Consider the following 20,134-nt stretch of genomic DNA (forward strand, 5'->3'; position numbering starts at 1 on the left):
GGAAAATTTCCAGAGTGATAAGAAATTAGGATCAAGAGAAGTTTGTAAAAATCTCTTGCTATGGTTTTTCACTAATGAAGACCAAGACCTCTATGATAGAGAGATCATGAAGCTACTTTTAGAATGGGAACAAATTTTCCAAAAACGGTGTATATTAAAAATAGGTTTGAATTCCATTCAAAAATAATGGATTACTTTTTTCCCAACCTAATATTTCCCCGTTCATGCTCATGTTCGAATGTCCCAAGGCATTCTGAAAAATCATTTTGCCGTAAATTGATATTGATGTTGTATTTCAGTAGTAAGTTGTGGAAACTTTTTCTTTCCAAAATATATATTTTTATTAAGGCTCATACGGAGTTTAATATTATTCCCCCATTCCCCCAATTCCCCCAATTCCACCATTGGCATGGAAACTTTTTTGTAAGGATTCAAATTATCCGAATTACTTTATTGTGCTCCCGTGACCGAGTGGTTAGCGTCACACCTAACATGCCGGGGGTTCGGGTTAGATTTCCGTTCTGGTCGGGGAAATTTTTCGTCAAAAAGATTTCCTCCGATTTACACTGTGGTCACGCGTATTCAAGAGCTTGCCACTCAGAATGCATTCAAGTCATGTTATTTGGCATAGAAATCTCAACTAAGTACTAATAAAAATGAAGCGTATTAGACGGCGAGGTTCTTCTAGGAACGTGAGTGCCAATTAAGAAGAAGAATTACTTTATTGATACCCGATGGTTATTTACTTCACGTTTACTGGAGAAATTCAATGTGAATGTGAACGTGAACAAGAACATTCGTTTCACCACGATTTTCTGAGTTTTTTGTTTGCAATGTTGTTCACCGTGAAATGATCGTACTATTTCACCACCTGTTCATTTTCACATTCACGTGAGGTCTAAACCAGTCTTCACTCATTTTTGACTGTGTTCTAAATCATCCACCGTATTTAGCTGATTTAGCAAACTGTTACTTTTCGCCTTTCTAAAAAATTAAGGCATAATTCAAAGGATATTTTTGACAACTCTCGAGCGCCAATAGATTTCAAAAATGTGTTGAAGTTAGAGGAAACAACAAAATAAATAATATTGATTTTTTGTTTGTGTATCTATGTAGAAATTTTCATGTAAAATCCCAGAACATAATTGACACACTGTGAGTGAACACGTGATAACTGAACGTTCAAATTTCATGCCGCCGAGAAAAGTCACAATCGGAATGCGAATATGAAAGCAATTAGGATTAGAAGATGAATCAATATTATAAGATGAATTGCAGTTCATCCTTAGGGGGAGGGCTTTCAGAAGCTGGGTGTGCCGGACTCATAGATTAAATATTGGGCAAGGGTATCACATCACGCAATAGAGGCCGGTATATCACGTCACGCTGAGTATTAAATTTTTCCACATCCGCTTGCCCGCCATTGTTATCGGGATCATCTCGTATCGCTAGCAGGCAAGATTCCACGATCCGTCGACCGTAATTCATGATGGACGATGACATGCTTTTCTGCTTTTCCTCAGGAGAAATATTATGAATACATTTTTCCTCTGCCATGAGTTATCGTTCCATCGGAAGGAACCTCGATATGGAGTAATAGATGCTAGGAGCTGATAAATATTCTGGTGGTGGCAGTTCGAAACCATCCCAGTATGAAAGTTATCGATTCACTTTACTACTATTCATTTGACAGCTTGTCATCCGAAAGAAAAAGAACCGTTGGCATTCTTATTATCTGGATGCAGAATCAACCATAAATTGATATTAATGCTGAAATTCTCTCTCTCAACCATCCCCAGAAAATCACCATTGGCATCCATTCAGGCGAAGTTGTGACCGGTGTGATCGGCAACCGAATGCCCCGGTATTGCCTGTTCGGAAATACGGTTAACTTAACGAGTCGAACGGAAACGACCGGTGTCCACGGGCGAATCAACATCAGCGAAACGACATACAGGTAAGTTACCCACACAAACACATAAACACACTCATTTGTACCCATGTCTACCCGGGCCACCGACTGGAATCAATCCATCAGATCGATATATTTCTTAATTTTTCGTGGAACCGCCAATTTATTGATACCACGAGGCAATTGAAAATTATTGCGCAGTTGATTGCGTACGTGACAGCGACACATACGCTTCAGCTTTGGCACTCCGAAAAGTTGCTCCGGGGGGATGAGTTTTTCCGCCAGCAGCGGCGCGTACTTTTTCTCAAACATTTCCCTGCGTACGTGGAACAGAGCCGGTTTATAAGGTAACTCCACCATGATGGTGCAGCGCAGCAGCAGCCGGAGACAGGATACCAGCTGATAAGGATAGCCACGGCTCTCGTACTCGAGCAGTTTGTCCAGGATGCTCACGATCGGTGAAGAGCCTCCGTCGGCCGGAGTGGGATCGGCCCCGTGACTGGATGAGAGCGAGAGGACAAACAGAGAGGAGGTGTTAATTGCTGTGAAGCTTTTGGGCTAGCTAATGAATACTAAGTACCGTAATAATATCATCAGAACATCTGGTGCCGATGCTTGGATGGCCACCCGCAGCGGTGCCGCTTTACCGCACGATTCGATTGGAACGTCAATGAATCTGGAAGAGAGAGAGACCACAAGCTGTGTGCATTAGCGGGTCACAATCATGCTTTGGGGTTATAGCGGATTAGAGTGAGGCTTTGCATCTGTACCGAAGGTGAAGATAAGTGGGTTCGAGCGATACGATGATAATGATGCTTCGTAAATAATACACAATGGCTGGTTTGAAGTCGAAAATGAAGCTGCTGGTTACTAAGTGGGTCAACCTCTCCCTTGTCAGGAAAATGAGATACAGGAGATACCGGTTTCACAAAAACATGAGTGCTTAGGCACAGTCAATCGCAAAATTCAGTATACAACTCGTGCTAGTTTGTTATTGTTTAGTTTTACGGGGTTAAAAAATAAATAATGAAATGCGACTTATATTCATCGTAAAATCGATCCATTTTACTGACATGTAGTGTTTGTTTAAAATACAAACAAAATATCTCCAACTACGGCGTTACAAAATTCGGTGTACAGTTCAAGTATTTCTTAAAACGAAAATTGAAATCAGTTCGGAAATGTTAATAGATAACAAAAATAAATCCCCTAGTATTTGGTATGACCTTAAACCCCCCCCCGGCGTCCAACACTTCCTGCGAGCCCTGAGGCGAGATTTCTGGTCACCGTAGACATAAGTACCCAGATCTCCGTAACCGTCGTTTTGAGTTCCGCTTCGTTCTCTCGATTTTAATGGATGGATGATTTTTGTTTTCCCACCATATACAGTAAACATTCGGTAACTGGGCGAAAAGGGAAGACCAGTTATCGACATTCGCGTTTTAACTGGTCCGGCGTGTAAAACGTCAAATAAAATCGAGGGGAACTTCAATGAATTGTTTGATTCGCGTTAATCATGAAATTGGATAAACAAAAGGATTTCAATGGAAGATTCGCATTGAGTGCGACAACAGGTATGAAATATAATTTGAAGAAATGATTTTACTGTAATTTAATCAATGTTTTTGTCATGCGAAAATAATGTCAATTTTCATAACATTCCAAATTACATTCGAAGCCCCTCACAGCAAATCTTCCATTTGAAAATGGCGTCAATTGTTTACGAAATTCGGCTTTTTAACTGATCCAAGGACCAGTTAACGTTCGCCCTGTTAAAAAGCAGACCGGTTAAACCAGGACCAGTGAGTGAGCGATTACTGTATACTCAATAATGTTCAAGTTCGGTGATTTTGTAGATGTTTTGAGTTGATTGGGACATAATAGAGCAGGTATTCCAGGTATTCCACGAAGTCAGTTTGCTTCGAGTCATTATTCTGTTGAAAGTAGTAATCACGATGGAGACCGAATTTCTGAACGGGAGACTGCAGGTTACGTTTCAGGAAGATCAGCCATTCTTGTTCTTCGCGGAATCGATAAACATCATGGTTCCAGTTCCAGAAGCCGTCGATGTACCATGCATCATCTGACTATCGCCGCCGTGTTTTAGTGATAATGTGATAATGTGATAATGCTGAATCTGAAGCACCGATCCAGGTTTCCTCCACGCCATCTGTCTTCCATTCGATTCAAAGATATTGGTTTGTGGCTCATCCGTATAAAAGACCTCGTATGTGTATACCGAGTACTCCTTAGGTCTGTTTACAAATGACGAACTATAGTCGTTTTTTTTCATATTCATCTTTGAGATGAAATACTTTTCACGGCCAACACGACCTCTCAGATTGTTCCTGTATGCTCTCCGGACAGCGTCTGAGCAGACAGGTCTTCCAATGATGCCGGCCTCATCGGTAGTCAATTCAGTAATGTTTGTTTTAGGGTTCTTTCGCAATGTTCGAACAATTACCCATTCATCAGCAGAAGATACGATCCGTTTGCGTTCTCTACCGGGAGATTTTCAATGGTTTCATCAATAAAAAAAAACAAAAACCAATATTGCCCAAGCAATGATTAAGTGTTGACACCAATCACTGATGAAAAAAGTACGTTAATTCACAAAAAAAAACTTACTTACAAGACTAATTTGTTCGGAGAAATTTAAGGTGTACACTCAATTTTGCGATGCCTAGAATAGAGATTGTTTTCAATTTTTAGGGATAAACAATTAGCAGAAAACTTTTCTCGGAATTTTATTGCACGTACAGCTAGTTAAATGTGCGAGTAATAAATATGCATCAAAAGAATCAATATATTCAAAATATTTTATACCAAATAATTGGAAAGTATCGTCAAGTAGCATTTGTACACTCAATTTTGCGATAGACTGTATATCCGAAAAGAAGTAACAAAGTTATTTTCACTTGCGAGGTCAATTATTTAGAATGGCGACAAACAACTGTAAGGTAATAATGGTGTTTACGTTTTACACAAGTGGCATAGAGCTGGATCTTATCCAGCAGCGAAGACAGTTAAATGCGTAATAAGTTATCACAATAAACTGATTATAAACTCCGCCAGAACGATTTATTTCGATTGTGGAGCTGACAAACATAAACAGCGATGGCATTCTAATGTGTAATTCCCGTGGCTGCTGGCATTACATTATTTTTGGCTGTACAATCTGCATCTTTGCATCAGAAATCAGAGTACGCATCCCCGAGTGTGATAACTCCGACAGTTGAAAATCAAGGAAGAAATGTTTTAGCTATTCCAAAGGAACGAAATAATAGTTTACGCAACTGTTATTACTCAAGTTGAATTTTCAACTGTTTTGAGCATTCTTGATTACCGAAAATTATACACAAATCAACTCTTCCGCACAGGGTGCGACAGATTCACTCGACGCCACTGCATAGGACTATGAAATGATATTATTCAATCCGCTTGTTCATTATTTCGGGTTATTTTAAGTATAAATCGAAATTTCTAAACTTGTGATGTGGAATGAGCCCTGTTTTTCTAGAATGAACTCAAGATGTTTGAGTCATTAGGCATTCTTTCCCATACGAGAATAATATGACGTTTCTGGTTGACACACACACAGTCTACGGGCGACCATATGTTTGTGCCATCATAATGGTTGTTCCACTCCTCTAATCAACATTAAAACCGCCTAATCGTAACCATTTCAATACATTTGTCAACGCAGAAAACTGCGTGCATTGTGTCCGTGTGCAAAAATACACAAAGTGTGAAACGACATGAAAACCTTGTATTCGATGTTGCCAACCAAATCGCACCACGATTGCATTCGACACATAACAGCATGACGTACCATCGAGTCCCAAAGCGATGTTGACCGCTCGCTGCCACGAGCAAGCCTGGTTAATGAAAATTAAATTTTCTGATTTTACACCCATACGGTCGTTTGTCTGCTCTCAGCCACCACAGCTAGGAATTATACTGAATACTCTATTCAACCATGTACAGGGGAACTTCGATATAACGTACCCTCGTTATAACGTACCCTCGATATAACGTACATTTTACCTCGATATAACGTACAAATGTTCAATGTGTAAAAAATATTTTCCGAAATAGGTATTTAGAATTTCATGTCAATCTCACAGGTTCAAAAAACGTCACTTGGTGGCCTGTACTTTTAGCCAATCTCGAGATACAACTGGTTTTATGATTGCGGATTCTAAATGAATCAATCAGCATGAAAGGAAACATCATGAGAAAGGTCGTCTTCATCTTTTAGTTAAATTTTTCCATCATTATTTATTTACCTAACCCAAACAACAACACAAAAAAGTAATGTTAGTTATGTTCCTGAGTTCATTATTTTGCTTCAATATAACGTACAATTCGATACAATGTACAATTTTGAAAGCGAAATGTACGTTATATCGAAGTTTACCTGTAACAGTTTACACTTTTCCTAAACGAGTTTTGATGTCGAGTGATAATGTTCCCGAACTAATACGTCGATTCTATAAATAATAGATAACGGTACTCGGTATAAACATAAGATTATAAACGTGGAAAAATAAGACGATCTCTTCCAAGGGAAATTAATTCCGACCGCAAAGGGTTAATACTTTCTCTCTCCACAGTGTCCGTAGAACGAACATTGCTTTTGTATTCCGAGCGTGCGATTAAGATGCGGTTGGTTCGCATTGGTGCATTTCGATTATGCTTGTATTATGCGATGTATTACTTTGATCCTGGGTCATGCGGATAGATTCAAATTGATTGCCAAAAAGAATCCAATAGAAATATCAAAAGAGACAGAATAATCAGGAGAAAAAAAGTGTTACTTTTCTTATAATAGTCCACTTCATAGAGAGTGTATTCTTATTAAAGGCAAAAATAATACAATTAATAAAAATTAAGAGACGACATTTTTCCATCAAATAATGCTAGCGTTCAAATTCATAAAGGACCACTTTACATTTTGTTAGATACTGAAATTGCAGTATTATTGACTTCTAACTTCTCTTCACTAACTTCTCTAAATTTAATTATAACTCAATTTTACTTCTCGTTAATTGGTTTTTATGATTCTAAACGCTAGAATTATATTATTTGAACTTTTTTCTTCCATGAAAACTTTTTAGTACACGTACGCTACTTATAACTGTAACACTATAACACTAATTATAACATTTATTTCATTGGAGTTCATGAAAAACGTCAGGATCAATGCATAATACTAAAATAAACGTATTTCGACTGTCGAGCTTTGTTTTTCTCATGTTGTATGCTATGCAAAATGCTCCAAACCATGGCAGTTAGGTATAATTATTGAATAATACTAAAATAAACAATTCCTAGCTGGGTGTGGCAGGAATCAAACGTCTCAAAGATTTCGTCAGTAAGACAATACACCTTCTATAGGAAAAACAGTTGACAGCATGAGGAAAAAGTGGCAAGAGTATGTGTTCAAGCAAAATGCATTTGAAAAATAAATTTGATTGACTCCACATGACCTAGGTTAGAACTATTCCAAAATTGGTATTCGAATAATCAAAATCTATTTACCATAAGTTATAAATGAAACAGATGAACAGAAGTAGAAAACTATAATGATAGTGCCTTTGTTGTGACATCGTTTTGAGGAGGCAGAGAGTCATCTATTCGCTCGCGTCCCTCCCTCTCAGCTATTTTTTGTGAAAAGCCATTCAGAAAATTTTCAATGAAGGATTCTTAGAGTGAGCACACGATCAATTGCTCAACGGATGAGCGGATGATTTACTCGCCTTTGTAATAGATGCAAACGGAGGGAGCATGAACAGCAAAGCTTGTGTCTATAGAGGAATCATTGCATGACCGCAATTGTATTGAAATGCGCAGGGCAAATGCATGAGAGGATTCCACTGATAAAAAGCGTTCGACTGAGGGCTGACTGGATCTGAAATCGAGGATCTTCTTTTTCTACCAAATCAGTTATCAACGGGAGGAGCTTTGGTTGCAATATGTTCTCCCTTCATTTGTTCAAAGAACGAACACGCACAATTGTGCGGGTAGGTAAGCACACAATTGTACAGAACAAATGCATGGGGAAATGAAAAAAAATGGAAATTGCTTCCACTTTTCGTTAATTTGAACTATTTACGGATTAGGGGATCGTAATGTAGAGCATACCTAACAGATCTCATGGAATTTCCGATTCGATTGGCAAAAGATGCTTGTTGTTGTGTTACAACGTCAAATGCACAAATAAATAAACAAAAATGGAGCAGACTTTAAAGTTCATTCAAAGTAGTGTATGAGGATGTCGAAAAATGTACAAAATATGAATTTTTGGTGTAGAAATCATATTCAAATGCAATGAAAGAGAATTATTTTACGAGGAAACCCAATTCGAGGCAATAAACACCATTTATCTCGAATTTCTCTAGAAGCGTACTAACACAGTGTTTGGCAAATTGTATAGCGGAAGACATTGTTTTCGTATTATAATTTTTTATATCTAATAACCATTGCCAACATCATGATAGATGACGGAAAGGGTATCTGCGCATGGATGGGTGATTGGGAAATCTGAAGAGAAAACGCTTTGTCATGGGAAATGAGACTTTATTTCTGCACGACGGATGACGGAAAATGTGTTAATTAGTCGTTCCGAGACTTTGCCAGACAACCAGTAAATTAATATAAATGGTGTAAAAAGTGTTGGCGGAGAGTGAAAAGGAAACGACGAGGAAAAAAATAGTTTTTCCTACATGATTTTAATTGTATTACATAGCTATTCCATAGCCATTAGTGATATCTCTTTCGGCTAGCTCTTCCATAAATATATTATCGCAAATTATTACTATCGTAATTTTTTCCACATCAAATTCTCCACAAATGGCGTTTCGATGAGTTTGTTTCTTCGTCTTCAACATTCAGAAGGACAACAGACTGCTCCCCAATCTAGGTCTCTTACACTAACGTTGATTTTTCATTTTTTCTTTCTCGTTACGTGAAAATAACAGTTGAAGAATCCGAAACATCGTTGAACAATTTGATGCTTGTGACAAGATGCTTCAAAGATACTTCAAACAAATGCCTACACCTAGCTCACAGTTAGGCTGATTTCTTGAAGAATGTTTCAAGCACAACATCGCCTTCTCCCCTAATAGTGTAGGAACATGTCAAACGCACAGTCTGAATTATCCGCCCCTATTTTTCAGCCATCTAGCTATTTTTGAGAAATCTCGTTAACTTTTAAAAAAATATTGCGCCGTCTATAACATGCAGCTAATGCAGCTGCGTGGTGCAGTTATTCATTCACGATTCATCAGTGACCTGCCGAGCAATCAAACGGATGGCGGTGACCCGCAAGGATTTCCATATAGCCTTTATCAATACCGAGAGTTAGAGTTAGTTATCTAAATAGCCTTTTTCAAGGCTAGAGACGAATGAACCTTTTTGTTTAAAATCTCTATCATACCAAAAACTACCATTGCAAAGCTCACTGTGCCAATCAGTCGCGCAAAAATTCTCGTACGGAATGAAAATGCATCGGGTTGTGATTGAAAGATATCGCGCCGTAGCGCGAACTTGAAATTTTTTTAAAATTATTTTCTGAAATCCTAGGACGCTCTTTGGAAAGGCGAGTTAGTTATCCGAACCGCGTCAGTTATCATACCGTTAGGCGGAAAGAGTTTACGTATGCTAGAACCACACGTAAGCATTTCTGATATTATGTGTTGTCAAAGGTAGATAAAGGTGGGGTGGAAGAAATATGTAATCACCCGTAACAGAGTGTATTTCGGCTGCGAAAAAGACCATCCCATGTCAGTTTTGTTGTTCGAGAAGAAGATCTTTCGCGATGCATTGACAAAAACCAAACAAAACACTTTTTTCTAGCGGCTTCTACCGACCCACGTGAAGCATTAACCCTTTTAAGGCGTTCAAAATTTTGTACTAAAAATTAAATTCAGAAGGTTCTATGTACGCTAGCATAATATTCGAAGTGACAAACAAATGAATCGAATCGAGTAATACTGTAGTCCTATGTAAACAATAAGGTCGTGCACTTCGAGCGGATTCGTGCGGAAGCTAGATGACGAATGGACTCTGGAATTTTGGAAACATTGCCTTCACGGCTCCCCTTAGTATCAGCCAATTATTCGTATTTATGAAAACAATGCAGTGCTGAGAGATTCTATCAAGAGACTATTTTGAACGTTAACTCTATGCGTTCGTTTGCCTGCTCTCGGCCACCGCAGCAAGGAATCATTCTAAATGCTTTATTCGATCATGTAATAGTTTTCATTTTTTAAATGGTTTTATTCAGCTTGCCCTGTAACATGTTTGTATGTTTGTAACGAGTTTGTCTGTAGCGCCCCACATTAATCCCACATTAATAGAAATTTGATCCCCTTCCTGTTGACCGGTTAATCTGAAATTTGGGACACACCTTTATCTCTGCAGTCACTATAAAACTGCGTATTTCATGATCTTAAAAATCCAAAATAACGGCCGCTACAGAATGGCGGATCCCATATTTTCTCAGAACTCCATCAATAAGGGTATCAAATGAAAGTGCTTGACTAGTAGAACACGGTTATTTATGAAAATGCAAACCCTGCCACTACAAAACGGCGGACTACATATTTTCTCAAAACCCCATTAATATGGGTATTAAATGAAAGGAATTAACTAGTAGAACGCAATTATTCATTAGAAATGCAAACTCAAAATGGGCACCTTTACAAAACGGCAACAAATATATTGTTTTTATACCCCCTCAATATGAGTATCAAATGAAATGGATTGACCAGTAGAACACAGTTATTTATGAAAAAATGCAAATTTAAAATGGCCTGGCGGTGGCCATATATATGGCGATATATATTTTTATCAAGACCCAGTTATTATGAGTGTCAAATGAAAGGGATTGAATAGTAGATCACATAACTTGAGAACTCCGAACCCAAGGTGGCCGCAATCACGAAATAGCAAATTACTTTTATTTAGTTTAATTAAGCTTGAATTGATTGTGTGTATGTATATATGTATGTATGGTTGTATCACACTATGTATTTTCAACAATCCACTAAATATTGATATCAAATGAAATGATTTGACTAATAGAATACAGTACATTGGTTTCATTGTAGAGATATTATAATGAAACAGATAATGCACTAAAAACTAGAAAATAAAGTAAGTAAAAAAAACTTGTTAATTTAAACGTTTTCATTGTTATTAAATATAGTAATGTACTAAAAACTAGAAAATAATTAGGCAAGTAGCAGTTAGCAGTTATCACACCCCTTCCATCATTAATCTAGGGCAGAGGTTTTCAGTTTTTTTTTTATGGCAGAGCACTTTTTATAGCAAAAACATTTGACGGAGCACCTGCATTTTTTAGTCAAGAAAATAAATATTATTTGCGTTGTTAATACCCAACTGGGAACAACTCTATTTCGGTTGCGCGTCCCAGTTACATTCCATTTGAGCCGGAGTAAACAAGATAAATCTCTATATGCCCAGTGAAATGAAATTAATGTTTTTCTCGAGGTCGGTTTTCAAGTGGGAGCATTTGCTATAAATTGAAAACCCCTGATCTAGGGCATTGATGAGATTAAAATAAAATCGTGGGGCACATCAGATTTCCTTTATTAGTTGTTTCATCATATACCCCACGATTTTATTTTACTCTCATCAATGCCCTAGATTAATTAAAGAAGGAGTGTGATAACTTCTAACTGCTACTTGCCTAATTATTTTTGACGTAGAACTACGTCTTTCATTGAGGGTGCCAAATCAGAAAACAGGTCACGTTTTTATGAAATAAAGTTAACATTGATAACTATTTTTGCCGCGAACTTATTTCAGCGATTTACATACTAAACGAATCGGAAATTCCGTAAGATTTGTTTAATATGCTATACATTTGATTCCCCTGGTTTGTAAATGGTTAAAATTCATGAAAACTTTAAGCGTTTCCATTTTCCCACACATTTGTTCTGTCCATTTGTGTGCTTTCCCGAACAGAGCTGTCAAAAACGAGCAACTTATCGACGATCAACGAAGGGGAAATCGTAGAATTCAAAGTCTCCGTGAACAAAGGAAAAGTAGAAGAATGGAGGGGAATACTTGCCTAAAGTATAAACAGTGGGTCTCGCTGAGGCAAACATTCATTAGGCATCGGACTGTTGAGCAATCCAGATCACTTTGCTTTCGCTGCGCTTCGATCTAAAATTGGACTCCACCAGTGGTAATCCAACTTGGATATCGTCGTGTGGTTTTGCAGTTCGTTTTTCGCGTTATTCATAAATTAGACGCTTCGCGTAATGTGTGATGAGCAAGAAGAAGAGGAAGGCAGGCACGAGCCCTGCAAAAAAAAACGAACGCATTGCCAGGGGCAATAAAATGTTGTGCGCCAAAAAATTAATTGGGGAATATCAAGCACCTTGAATGTCTTACGGGAGTGTTATAAGTTATTTGCGTTCACGTGCCAGTCGCAAAACTGCCTTCAACTAGGATTGCATTTGCGCTAATATTGATCATAATGAAGCATTCCTACTGTTTTTTTATAATTTTTTAGTTTGAAGTACATTGCTATGTTCAATCACAATGAAACCGTTTAACTTAAAATGTTTTTTTTTAATTATTTTGTTCTATACGAACTTTAATGTCTAGTGGACCTGGTCACGAATTAAAAAAGAGTTTGTGTGAATAATAAATAACGGTACTCGGTTTAAACCAAAGATTATTATCGTTGGTAGATATAAGAATAAGTCGAATTTATTTCTCTTACAAAGGAAATGAATTCGTCCAAAAAGGGTTAATAACTCTTTGCAGATTAAGGGAAGTTTTTATTTCAATAACTCAAATTTATTCCAAAAGCTCAAAAATTATTTTGCTACCGTGTTTAACGGACGTGCAAAATGTTTCACTTGAGAATGCATCCGAAGAACATCTACAAAAGAAGCTCTACGCTTGCACTTGCTTGGACTTCTGAAATCATTCAACGTATCCTTCATTGAGAATTGATTACGTTAGTCCTACGTCAACCTTGTGGTTTTACCACAAGTATAACGCAACCCTAGGTTTTTTTTTCCGAAAAAAATCCTCAATTTTGACAAAAATAAACCACACTTCATAAAATCAATTTTAATCAGCTGTACTCTTTGGCAATTCTTTTTATTTTCGAACTTTGAAAGACTGAATGATTTTCATGTGACAATGATCGCGTCCATTTTGATGGTGTAGAAGAGCAACATAAATACCAACCGTTGAGCAACAGTTGCAGGTTTTTTTTTGTATTCAATTCATTAGAATTTCAAGTATTATTTTATAGAATTTGTGCCTCTTAACCAGAACCAACTTTTGGAACATCGTTAATCGTAGATCTGGCGCATAATTATGCGTCATGTAATCATTACCATAAACAAATTACGTTCCACTGTTTACGTTATTTTGCAGCGAACCTCCAGGCATGCTCGTTATGAAATATTCATATTAGCCTAGCTTGCCTAGTCTAAGTTGACCGACAAGGAAGGCGAATAGATTGGATTGCATTTCTTAACGAAATTATCTATAGTGGGATGGATGAATGCGGTGAATGTTCCGCCCTTTCTGAAGATACAAAACATAGCAGTTTCTGTTCCACATCGTAACCGCTGAACAACGGCGCTAGAAGCTGAACATCGGGTTTAAGATAGTATTCAATTTCGGTTAGATGCCAACAGTTATAATTCTTTGAGTTGGGTTCTGAATTATTGATGCGAATCATTGCAGAATAAGTGACTGTTTCCATTATATCAAATATGTATGACATACGGCAGATACATTTTACAAATAATTGAATGCATGAATGAATAAATTTTCGTATAACAGCAAGGTAACGTCATAACAAAAAAGGGAGCAAATTCATAATAACCCTCCCATTTTGGCATGCTTTGCGCGTCCGAAGCGCGAGTTCAAAAAAAAAATTAAGAGCGCAGAGCAGGTGAAAACTTTCCATAGCATCGCATATGTTAGGTCATTGCATGTGGCTGAAAAATTCCGCATAATTTTCCCATATTTTCACGATTGGGTTAACTAAAAATCTCTCCACTTTTCCCCGTGGACAATTGTTGCTAAGCCCAACCAAAATTTAAATGAAATGTGTATCATATAGTAATATCGATGATATTGTGGAAATAAGGATAACTGTGTTTTGGTACACATCAACTTACTGAGTAGGCACGGTACTTTGATACTCGTATGAATAACTCGGAAAGCACAATCCGGTTCGACCAGCATGATGCAGAAAGAACACAAGCGCGCGAAGATTCTCGTCCTGATCCTTGAAATCACTCTTCCAGCCAGCGATGAAATGCGGTGCGTTCGATCCGAACAGTGCTCCCAGAAAGATCCGTTCGAAAGTTTTCTCACAACAGTAGATCTCCTCTGAAAGTTATCAACTAATTATTACCCCACATATCGCCAAACCAACCACCCAACCACAGAACCAAACAATCAATACCTAGCAAACACTTGACAATTCCCGAGTCCTCCAAACTCCAATCCCATGCAACCCTCAGCGCGATGTACAGTACGTTGTGGTACTTGCCCATCATGCACACCCGATGATTACCGTCCTTCATCTTCCGGTGGTAATCAATCGCTGACTTAACGGCCAATCCGACCGCTAGCTGGGGGCTCGCCGTCTGGCGGCCCTCGATACACCCGGAAATGACCGAGTTCAAATGATCAATTACATCCCTCCGTCCGCTGCGGGTCTTCAGACCACTGCGCTCCATCGTCAGGAAGGACTCCTCGAAGAACACATCGAAAACATATTCCATTGCTGCAGTCCTCACGAATCTCCGCGCACCCGATAGAACCTTTCCGCAACTCACCGTCGTTGCCCACTATTATTGCAGCAGCATCGGTTAATTATTTTCACTTCTCTTCTTGCCACCTTGCTAGAAGCCGACGGAAGAATTTTTATTTCAATTTTATACGCGATATGGAATCTCTGCTTCCTTCCAACACAGTCCAAATCTGGACGACCGAACCGCGGCAGGAGAAGGCACGGTTTGTAGACTTGCTTTCGACAGATGGAAAAAGTCGACTGCCTCGAGACTGGGACTGGAGGGAAAAAATTCAATTACTTTTACCTGAGGCGTACTTATACCATCGCTATAGAAAACTGTACGGCGGAGCGTTAGCCTCGGATTATAAGACTAGTTTTCCCCTGGAGAAATCGAAAACCACGCCGCGTTCGGACGAAGGGAAGTACGTGCAAAGGGACGCGCTTGTAGGACTTCTTTTTCCGATACGCCAGCAGCCGTAAATATGGAAAAGCGAGCGCGGAATCGTGGAAGGGGCGTTCCCCCAGCAGAACCCATTGAAATGGTAAACACAGGAAGCTTGTTGTTCGATTTCATTCACCATTACCTCGTTATTGCACTGCGGAATAAGGATGCGATTTGTTCTGACGACAGTTTTAAGCCACTTTAGATTAACTAACAGGAGGACTGTTGTATCGGTGCGATTCGTTTGCGGATTTTTCGGATTTTGTTTCCCAATGTGTCACAATAATTTTGACTATTTCATGAAGTGCTGGTTTTGGTGCAGTCGTTCCGTCCAATGAGTTCTTATCGACTTCTTCTCATGTTCAGATCGTGATGGTAAATTTCTGAAAATGGCTACAGCTATTGTGAATAGTTCGCAGCGATTTAAAATAGGTTAGACATCTATATAAAAAAAAATGATTTGGTGTCCGTTCCTCACGATTTAACTCAAGAACGGGGCAACGGATTTAACAGTCAGTATCAGGATCGATGCGTCTTAGTCTGCGTCAGATTTATATGCCAAATAAGTTATGAAAATCATTCGGAAAGTTGGAAAACTTGAAGGTAATGTTGTTGCAATTTGGCGGTTTATATGTCGTAGGATCTATTTATAGTGAAAAACGTACTTTTTCGTTTATTTCACGCCATCCTCAAAAGCTTCGAGATAAAAATTTGAAAAAAAAATCGAATGTGCATCTTACTACGGTATATCAACAAAAATTATCAAACAAAATATTTATCAAAAATTGAAGTACTACAAAAATAAAGAAATTTTGAAAAAAAAAATTTTGGGATTCAGAGATTCAGTACTTCTCTAATTCATATTTTAATGTGTTACTACGGCTTTTCTAGATATGTGTGATTTTCTTCAGATTTTTTTCAGTGTTGCGCGGTACAAAAACATTTTTTTTTATATTTCCAAAGAGTCTGCCTGCGTAAGGGAGTAAAAAGTGGCCTCAAACCAAATCACCAGCTGTATGTAAAATATTGTTTAGAGTACTAAATAAAACATTTAACAGCAGTAGTACCATATATTGGGTTGGGGATAAATAAATGTCGTATATTGTCAATATATGGCAACACTTAAACATATCTTGTGTTGTACTCATCGCATCGGGTCATACTATACGGCTATTTAGAGACGACAATCTGTGATACAAGGGTCGTTTTGCCAGTGTTCTGAATGTCCTTTTCAGTCTCAAGTCATAGCGCGTGAAAGATGGAGTCCACCAAGCAAGAAATTCGCCATATTTTACGTTTTTACTACCTGCGAGGTAAAACTGCAGCGAAGGCGGCCGAAAAAAATTCGTGTAGTTGGATGGACCCGATACTGTAACGATTCGCACAGCACAGCGTTGGTTTGATCGATTTCGTTCTAGTGTTCTGGCTGTCGAAGATACACCCCGTACTGGTAGGCCAATCGTCGTGGAAACCGATAACATCGTTGAAATCATCAAAGTAGACCGGCATGTGAGCACTCGCTCGATTGACCAGGAACTGGGTATAGACCATAAAACCGTTTGGAACCATTTGCAGAAGATTGGATTCCAAAAAAAGGTGGATGTATGGGTGCCACACGAGTTGACGCAAAAAAATCTTTTAGACCGAATCATCAAACCGAAAGCCTGCGATGCACTGCTGAAACGGAACGAACACGACCCACATTTGAAGAAGATGGTGACTGGTGATGAAAAGTGGATCACGTACGACAACCTAAAGCGAAAAAAGTCGTGGTCGAAGCGCGGTGAGCCAGCCCAAACCATCGCCAAGCCCGGATTGGCGGCCAGGAAGGTTTTGCTGTGTGTTTGGTGGGATTGGAAGGGAATCATCCACTATGAGCTGCTCAACTATGGCCAGACCCTCAACTCGGTTCTCTACTGTGAACAGCTTGACCGTTTGAAGCAGGCGATTGACCAGAAGAGGCCAGAGATGATCAATAGGAATGGTGTTGTTTTCCACCAGGACAACGCTCGGCCTCACACCCGTCAGAAGCTACGGGAGCTCGGATGGGATGTCCTATTGCACCCACCGTATAGTCCGGACCTGTCTCCAAGTGATTATCATCTCTTCCGTTCCATGCAAAACGCTCTTGGTGATACAAAGTTGGCCTCAACAGAGGCTTGCGAAAACTGGCTGTCTGAGGTTTTTGCAAATAAGGGGGGGTGGGGGTTGTGGGGGGGGTTTTATAAGGGGGAATAATAAAGTTGCCTTCTAAATGGCATCAAGTTTGCGAACAAAACGGCACATATTTGACTTAAATTGGATAATTTTAAGTATGTTAAATAAAGCGTCGAATTTCGATCAGAAATACGACATTTTTTTCCTCCGACATTTTTCCCCCGACATTTTTTCTGCACCTTCTCGTTTTTTTCAACACCTGCACCTTCTCGTTTTTTTTTCACGCCATTCTCAATAGCTTTGGGACAAAAATATGGAAAAAAAATACTGAAAGTACATCTTACTAAGGTGTATCGATCAATATTTTTAAACAATTTCTTCATTAATTATTAATTATTGATTATTAAATTAATTTTTATTTTAATTTTAAATCAAATTTTATTTTTTTATTCTGAAATTCAGTACTACTTTAGTTTGAATTCAAATTTCTTCCTACGTCTATTTTAGGTATATGTGATTTTTTTTCAGAATTTTTAGAGTTTTTTTCGCGGTACAAAAAAAATTCTTAGGTATTTTGAAATATTGAAAGAAATATTACATTAAGACCCACTTTTGCTCTAATTTTTATTTGAATGCATTCGTATGTGTTGTTTCTTCCACATGACTCAAATATATGGTACTACTGCCAAAATGTTTTATTTAGTACTCTATACAATATTTTCCATACAGCTGGTGATTTGGTTTGAGGGCACTTTTTACTCCCTTACCCAGCCAGACCCTTTGGAAAGGGTCTAAAAAGGAATTATGTACCACGAATATAGATCACTTACAGAAAAACAATTTCTGTGGGGACTTGAGCGTTCGAAATTATTTAAATGAAAATATCAATTGTTTGTGAGAAGAAGTTCGCCGAGTCAGCTAGTCTGCCAATAATATTGAAACCATATCACCTCGAATTTAATACAAGAAACTTGATATTGTATGTGTTTGAGGAATGCTTATATTCAGATACCGTAATTAGAAAATCGACATAAGCTTAATATTTGCTTCATAGGGAGTGATAGTGTGAAGAGAAGGAAACAATAGAATCTGGGTTATTCATTAACGTGAGAAATGACCTGTTTGATGGATCGACAGATGGAAAAATTGGACGATACGCTGTACACATGTAACACATGCTCGCCACGGGACCTTGTTTATTATTGAGGGGCTTAGAATGCAAGGGGTGTAAGTGACTTGATCTGTTGCTCTTCCTTAACATTTTCTTTAGTGAATAACTACCAAAACGTTCCAATTTGAGTTTGCTATAGAATCCGGTAGATGAGGTTTTGACCTATCTTCCACATTGTTAAATACAGTTGGGAATGGGTTTGCAGCAAAGTTATGACCAAAAGAGAGAGTCGATGTAGAGAAATCGATCAAATCACTTACACCCCTTTCATTCTGAGCCCTCTCTATTGGAATATTAATAAATTTGTGTAGAGTTGAGATACTGACAAGTTTTACATCGCAAAATGTTTGGCTTAGTAGGTTCCAGAAGTCTTCTGCTGACAGTTTACATGTAGAATTTTAAATATAAAAATTAGAACAAAAAAACGTTTTTTTCACGGTGACTCTCGCGCAACTCAGAAAAAAGCTCTATATCGGTTATTTTGGGAAATAGAAGAATACTTTGTTCTACAAAGTTTATTAAAATAACTGTGGCTACAACATTGTCGAACTATGTTTACCTCTATGTATAAAGATAAGAAAGTTAGAATTTTTATTTCATCGAATATTTTGGACACCCTATTTTAGATAACATGGAAATGAGCGCCCTATCATTTGTAACAACTTTGACGACAGTTTTTATCTAGACAATAACTGCCTTGCTCTAGAAGCTAATTTCACCTTAAACGCATCTCCTGAACCATTGTGCAATGTGGTCGTGTAACATTATAACATTATAGAAGCCACGTTCAGCATTGAGGTGTACTTTTCTAACGGCCGCCCAATTATCATCCCACAACGTTTCTTGAGCACTGTGATTACGTACGACAGTCAATTTATCGTGGGCTAAAAACTTCGATGAAACTGGTTAAGGGTAGACGAAAATCTGCGATATCACGAACAGCGAGGTCAGCCGAAATTTTAGGGAAAGTGCTTTATTTATTATCTAAGTTTATATTATCACCTTCAAAATAGGCCCCTTCTGGAGCAAAATACTTTTCTCAACAAGCCAGTCACACTTTTTATGACTGCATTCAGGAATCACCTTCCGTCGAGTCACACGAAGCGGTAATTTGAGTTACAGAAATAGGAAAAAGTCACACCCATGTATCGTCGCCAGTAATTATGCGTTGGATGAACCTGGGATCAGAATTTGATCGTTCAAACATGTCTTCAGCCACTTGAGTGCGATGATATTTATGAGAAGGATTGAGTTTTTTTGGCACAAGTCGTGCTGTGACTTTTTTCATGCCCAAAACATCAATCAATGACGAAAGGTCTCGTGTGATATATTTAATTCACGGGCAGAAACTCTCAAGCACCTTTTTTTTTATTTTGTCGATGTTTTCATCAGTGGATGGTACCCTTGAAGTGGCATATCGCTTATCTCTTCTCGGCCGTCCCTGAATGTCTTATACCATTCATACACCCGTGTTTTCGATATAGTTGAGTCATCAAATGTATGCTGCAACATTTGCAACCCAAAACTTCACATAATATCTTTGACCTATAGATCTATCCATATCAAAAGTCGTCGAGCAAAAAAGAGTTAAATTGTTCTTAATGGCGCTGTAAAAGACAGATCTCGTTCAAAATTGACATTAAG

At 38.3% G+C, this 20,134-nt stretch overlaps 2 protein-coding genes across 4 annotated transcripts in view; one reads left to right on the forward strand and one right to left on the reverse strand.

Moving 5' to 3' along the window:
- LOC129764963 (guanylate cyclase soluble subunit beta-1) overlaps window positions 1-20,134 on the forward strand; it is a 105,267-nt gene that overhangs the window by 83,285 nt on the left and 1,848 nt on the right. For all 3 annotated transcript variants that reach the window (XM_055764663.1, XM_055764672.1, XM_055764679.1), the window contains exon 10: window positions 1,800-1,957. In XM_055764663.1, the coding sequence (XP_055620638.1) occupies window positions 1,800-1,957 (158 nt within the window). The remainder of the gene's footprint in view (window positions 1-1,799; window positions 1,958-20,134) is intronic.
- Window positions 1,992-15,014, reverse strand: LOC129764978 (uncharacterized). Its single transcript, XM_055764694.1, has 4 exons — window positions 14,388-15,014; window positions 14,098-14,311; window positions 2,493-2,588; window positions 1,992-2,411 (listed from the first exon to the last, which is right to left on the reverse strand). The coding sequence occupies exons 1-4, from the start codon at window positions 14,707-14,709 to the stop codon at window positions 2,027-2,029; spliced, it is 1,017 nt and encodes a 338-aa protein (XP_055620669.1). The 5' UTR covers window positions 14,710-15,014; the 3' UTR covers window positions 1,992-2,026.

This window comes from Toxorhynchites rutilus, chromosome 1 (assembly GCF_029784135.1).
Source record: "Toxorhynchites rutilus septentrionalis strain SRP chromosome 1, ASM2978413v1, whole genome shotgun sequence".
Lineage (NCBI taxonomy): Eukaryota > Metazoa > Arthropoda > Insecta > Diptera > Culicidae > Toxorhynchites > Toxorhynchites rutilus.

What these genes read in the sequence shown, in the direction of transcription:
- LOC129764978 (XM_055764694.1), bottom strand. Translation starts at nt 14,709, where the DNA reads ATGGAATATGTTTTCGATGTGTTCTTCGAGGAGTCCTTCCTGACGATG. An exon ending in CAAAGTACCGTGCCTACTCA is followed by an intron (nt 2,589 to 14,097) that starts GTAAGTTGATGT and finishes TCTCTCTTCCAG; the next exon opens with ATTCATTGACGTTCCAATCG. An exon ending in GTTCTGATGATATTATTACG is followed by an intron (nt 2,412 to 2,492) that starts GTACTTAGTATT and finishes GCTCTCATCCAG; the next exon opens with TCACGGGGCCGATCCCACTC.